Source organism: Triticum dicoccoides, chromosome 5B (assembly GCF_002162155.2).
Source record: "Triticum dicoccoides isolate Atlit2015 ecotype Zavitan chromosome 5B, WEW_v2.0, whole genome shotgun sequence".
In the NCBI taxonomy this organism is placed as follows: Eukaryota; Viridiplantae; Streptophyta; class Magnoliopsida; order Poales; family Poaceae; genus Triticum; species Triticum dicoccoides.
In genome coordinates, this window is record NC_041389.1 from 672,394,585 (window position 1) to 672,400,400 (window position 5,816).

General features: G+C 42.8%; 1 protein-coding gene across 1 annotated transcript; it reads left to right on the plus strand.

The window, feature by feature from the left end:
• The first annotated feature begins 2,532 nt into the window (after positions 1-2,532).
• Positions 2,533-4,980, plus strand: LOC119310459 (zinc finger MYM-type protein 1-like). Its single transcript, XM_037586205.1, has 2 exons — positions 2,533-3,428; positions 3,519-4,980. The coding sequence occupies exons 1-2, from the start codon at positions 2,533-2,535 to the stop codon at positions 4,978-4,980; spliced, it is 2,358 nt and encodes a 785-aa protein (XP_037442102.1).
• The last annotated feature ends 836 nt before the right edge of the window (positions 4,981-5,816 follow it).

Genomic DNA, 5,816 nt, shown 5'->3' on the forward strand with positions numbered 1-5,816 from the left:
AGGCGCCAAGACTTAGGTGCGGCTGCCCTCCCTCCCCTCCTCCTTTATATAGCCCCCCAGGGGGGGGCGGCCCTGGAGATCAGATCTCCAAGGGGGGCGGCGGACAGGGGGGTGGAGTGCCCCCCAAGGCAAGTGGGGTGCGCCCCCCACCCTAGGGTTTTCAACCCTAGGCGCAGGGGGCCCAAGGGAGGGCGCACCAGCCCACTAGGGTCTGGTTCCCCTCTCACTTCAGCCCACGGGGCCCTCCGGGATAGGTGGCCCCACTCGGTGGACCCCCGGGACCCTTCCGGTGGTCCCGGTACAATACCGGTGACCCCGAAACTTTCTCGATGGCCGAAACAGCACTTCCTATATATAATTCTTTACCTCCGGACCATTTCGGAACTCCTCGTGACGTCCGGGATCTCATCCGGGACTCCGAACAACATTCGGTTTGCTGCATACTCATATTCATACAACCCTAGCGTCACCGAACCTTAAGTGTGTAGACCCTACGGGTTCGGGAGACATGCAGACATGACCGAGACGGCTCTCCGGTCAATAACCAACAGCGGGATCTGGATACCCATGTTGGCTCCCACGTACTCCTCGATGATCTCATCGGATGAACCACGATGTCGAGGATTCAAGCAACCCCATATACTATTCCCTTTGTTAGACGGTATGTTACTTGCCCGAGATTCGATCGTCCGTATCCCAATACCTCGTTCAATCTCGTTGTCGGCAAGTCACATTACTCGTACCATAATGCATGATCCCGTGACCAGACACTTGGTCACTTTGAGCTCATTATGATGATGCACTACCGAGTGGGCCCGTGATACCTCTCCGTAATACGGAGTGACAAATCCCAGTCTCGATCCGTGTCAACCCAACAGACACTTTCGGAGATACTTGTAGTGCACCTTTATAGTCACCTAGTTACGTTGTGACGTTTGGTACACCCAAAGCACACCTACGGTATCCGGGAGTTACACGATCTCATGGTCTAAGGAAGAGATACTTGACATTGGAAAAGCTCTAGCAAAACGAACTACACGATCTTGTGCTATGCTTAGGATTGGCTCTTGTCCATCACATCATTCTCCCAATGATGTGATCCCGTTATCAACGACATCCAATGTCCATAGTCAGGAAACCATGACTATCTGTTGATCAACGATCTAGTCAACTAGAGGCTCACTAGGGACATGTTGTGGTCTAAGTATTCACACGTGTATTACGATTTCCGGACAATACAATTATAGCATGGATAAAAGACAACTATCATGAACAAAGAAATATAATAATAATCCTTTTATTATTGCCTCTAGGGCATATTTCCAACAGATGATACCATCTTCCTATTGCAAGATGATATAGAAAGTGGACACAATTTGAAATACATTTTATGTCTGTTTGAGCAAATGTCTGGTTTGAAGATCAATTTTCATAAAAGTGAGCTTTTCCTGTTTGGAGAGGCAGTTGATAAGAAAGATGATTATGCTAGAATTTTCACATGCCCAGTGGGTACCTTGCCCATGAAATATCTAGGGCTACCTATAGATAAAAATAGAATTTGTAACAAGCATTGGAAACCTCCAAAGAATAAGATGGAGAAAAAATGTGAAACTTGGCAAGGCAGATTGCTTGCCAGTGCAGGGAGGGTTACATTGATTCAATCATCTCTCACAGGCATATCCTATTTTATGATGTCCTTTTATGGGCTCCCCGTTGGGGTTGAAAAACGCATGTATTTTTTTAGAGCCAGACTTCTATGGCAAGAGAATGATCAAAAAAGAAAATACCATTTGGTGAAAGGGTCTGAACGGTGGCGGAGCTGGTACCAGGCGACCCGGGGCAGTTGCCCGGGCTCCTAGCCCAGCGGCACTTGATAGTGACTAATAAACCACGTCCTAATTAGTAGGGTTTGGCGTTATTTGCCCGGGAAAAAAGTTCCTAGGTGGCTGAGCCTTGCACAACATAGAGGCCTAGGCCCATTTAATTAATAAATTTATGGAGTACGTTGTAGGCCTAGCCCAATGCTCGTGGCTCTACGCCCGCACGTCTGCACGTAAAGGTTTAGTAAAATCGCCAGGGGTTAGCGAAACCCTTGACGCCTTCTCGCCTCCTGCTCCTCCCACCGCGATCGACCGCGATGGTTCAGTTTGTTCGACAGTAGCGCTGCAGCGGCAGATCGCCGGGCAATCCACGGAAGGACGGCAATCCACGGCGCCTCCTCCTAGCAGTTTGTGGCTTGTCTTCCAAATTCTAATTAGGAGAGGAATTGAGGTGAGTTTAGGGCTTAGTCTTGTGCAGTTGCAGGCACACGCATGAGTAATTTGGGGATTCTAATTTCGGCATGTAATTTGCAGCGACATGTGTAATTAAAGATTCTATCACCCCGAGCAGGTTGATTGAAGGAATATCGATCTCCACTTGGCACAGGTATTGTCACTTTTGTTGTCGACACATCTAACCTGACCATTGTTAGTTAGTTCATTCAATCATTCCAAATCATCCCACTTTAATCTTATGTTATTAATTTCAGATATGAGGAGGTTTTTGGTTCCTAGAGCAAGCATTGAGAATGCAAGTGTTGTGCAGCCGGAATCAGAACAAGACCCTCCTATTCATGTTGCTAACAACAGTGAGTTTAATCCAGACGAAATTCAATCTGATCCTGCACTGAGAAAACAAATTGCTGAATATGCACCACAAATCCAGGACCAAGTTAGGAGGGCATACATACTAAAGGGTCGAACCAAACCAGAATTAGAATTTCGCCGAACGGATTCAAGAGCATTTTCTAAGTCATGGTATGAAAAGTGTAACTGGATAGAATATAGCGACTCCGAGGATGCAGCTTTTTGTTTCTATTGTTTCTTGTTCAAGCAACCTGGAAGGGCTGAACACTTCGGGTTTGAAGTCTTCACCAAAACAGGTTTTAGGGACTGGAAACATGCATATAGAGCCTTACCTGAGCATGTAGGTGGTCTGAATAGTGGTCACAACAATTGTGTTCGGCATTATGATGATTTCAAAAGTCAAAGACAAAGTGTGTCAACCAAGTTCGCTCGTGGAACTGTGGAATCTCACAGATTATATAAGATTCGCTTGACTTCTTCTCTAGAGTGTGTAAGGTATCTCATAGCACAAGGTTTGTCATTCCGTGGCCATGATGAATCTACTGCTTCATTGAACAAGGGAAACTTTCTAGAGATGATAGATTGGTTAAAGGATAGCAATGAAGAAGTAAGAGATGCTTTTGATCGTGGTGGAGAAAACTGCAAGATGACTTCCGGTGAAATACAAAAGGACCTTGCAAGGTGTTGCGCGGAAGAAGTCACCGAAATGATTATGGGGGAGCTTGCTGATAAAAAGTTCTCTGTTCTTATTGATGAGTCATGCAATATATCGGTGAAAGAACAAATGGCAGTAATGTTGAGGTTAGTAACTATCTTTTATTTTTTGGGTTCTTTATTTACTTCAATTCTTCGTTCATCCATGATTTATCTATTCATTCTAATTTTTTGTAGGTATGTGAATGAAGGGAAGGTTGTTGAACGATTTCTATGTCTGCACCACATCAAAGATACTACATCCGAGTCACTGAAGTTAGCTCTTGTAAAGCTTCTTGATCATTACAAATTATCAATTTCAAGGCTACAAGGGCAAGGATATGACGGTGCTTCAAACATGAGAGGTGAATTTAACGGTTTGCAAAGAAAACTTCTCGACGAAAACCCTCATGCTTTCTACGTCCATTGCTTTGCCCATAGATTACAGTTGGTTGTGGTTGCCGTTGCTAGTTCTTCTTGCTCATATATTCATGATTTTTTTGAGTACATATCGCTGATTGTGACCACAACAACTTCATCTTGCAAGAAGATGGAAGTGTTGGTAGAAGAATCTCACAATGATATTTTGGAAAGGCTTGAGAGGGGTGAGATATCTATAGGAAGAGGCTTGAATCAACAGACTAGTCTTGCTAGACCTGGAGATACTAGATGGGGTTCACATCATAAAACTTTGCTTCGCTTGGACCAAATGTGGGCCTCTGTAATAAAAGTTCTTAGCACGGTTGACGCAAATGGGCGTAATCCAAGCCATGCTGCGGGTTGCATAGAAAAAATGGAGTGCTTCAAATTTTCTCTCGTTTTGAAGTTTATGCTAAAGTTGTTTGGTATAACAAATGAGCTCTCACAACTTTTGCAAAGAAGGGATACAAATATTGTGCTTGCCTTGGAATTAATTCATGATGTTAAAGTCCGGTTGGCTACCATGAGAGATAGTGGTTGGGAGAGTATTTTTGATGAGGTCAAACAATTCTGCAATTCCAAAGGTATTCCAGTGCCAAATATGGATGATGAAATACCAGTTCGAGGTCGCTCGAGGCTAGAGGGAAGGACTATCACTAATCTTCATTATTACAGGGCTGAGATTTTCTATGTCGTTATTGACAAAATATGTGTTGAGATGAATCATCGCTTCAGTGACTCAAACCAAGAGGTAATTGCATGTTTCTCGTGTCTTGATCCCAAGAATTGTTTCTCCAAGTTTGATGTACAGAAGCTTTCTCGGCTAGCTGAAATATATAGTGCCGATTTCTCAAATAGTGATCGTGCGATATTGAGGGACCAACTTGAGACTTTTGTTCTTCATTTGAGAAATCATGCTGCATTTTCTACTTGCAAAGATGTTGAAAGTTTAGCTACAAAAATGGTTGAAACAGAGAAACATTTGGTCTTTCCATTGGTTTACAAGCTCATTGAGTTAGCTTTGCTACTGCCGGTGTCCACGGCATCTGTTGAGAGAGCTTTCTCGGCAATGAAAATTATCAAGTCTAAACTGCACAGCACGATCAATGATGATTGGTTTAATCACTTGATGATATGCTACACTGAACGTGAAATATTCAAATCACTCGACGATGAAGTTATCACTCGAAGGTTTCAGGCCATGAAGGCTCGAAAAGGGATTTTACCGAGGCATCATTAGTTGGTATGTTTCATTTCCCAAGTGAATACGTTTTTACAACTCCACTATAGACTACTAATTCTTACATTTTCCAATTGCAGGGTCTCTTTTTGGGTGCTTGATCGGACATTTGGATATCAAGTATTGTTTCGCGAGTACTATCATTTATTGAGATATTAGTTGTCGTATTTAATTTTTGTTTTTATTAAAATTATGTGTATGAACAATACAATATCAATTGTTTGACTTTGAAACTATTCCGAATTTATCAGTCTCCAGTTTAGTGCCTTATAGTTGTATAATTTGTATCCAATTATTCGGTTGCACTTAGCTGGTTCTTTTAGACAGTTTGCACTCTGCCCCGGCTCCTAATTTTTCCTGGCTCCGCCACTGGGTCTGAAGTGTGTAGGCCAAAAGATATGGGGGGCTGGGGATTCAAAATCTTACATGCATGAACAAAGCATTGCTGTGTAAATGGTGGTGGAAATTATACACAACTGAGGGGTTGTGTCAAGATATTATTTGGAAAAAATATATCAAGAATAGGAATCTAGGCACTATTCAAGCCAAACAGGGAGATTCCCAGTTTTGGAGGGATATACTGAAACACAGAGATCATTTTGTCCCTTTATGCAAATTTAAATTTGGGAATGGAGATAGAACTTGCTTTTGGGAAGATTGGTGGATTGGCACCGCTCCACTAAGTAAAAATTTCCCTAGGCTTTATGATCTTTGTTTTGATAAAAAGAAAACAGTTAAAGAAGTTTTTGACAACAATCTAGATAATGTGCAATTTAGAAGAACTTTATTGGGAGATGCTAGAGAGCTGTGGGGACGTCTTAAAGAAGCATGTAGCT

Excerpts from the sequence above, each read along its gene's own strand:
- LOC119310459 (XM_037586205.1), top strand. The coding sequence starts at position 2,533 with ATGAGGAGGTTTTTGGTTCCTAGAGCAAGCATTGAGAATGCAAGTGTT. Across the intron at positions 3,429-3,518 it reads CAAATGGCAGTAATGTTGAG|GTATGTGAATGAAGGGAAGG; the intron begins GTTAGTAACTAT and ends AATTTTTTGTAG.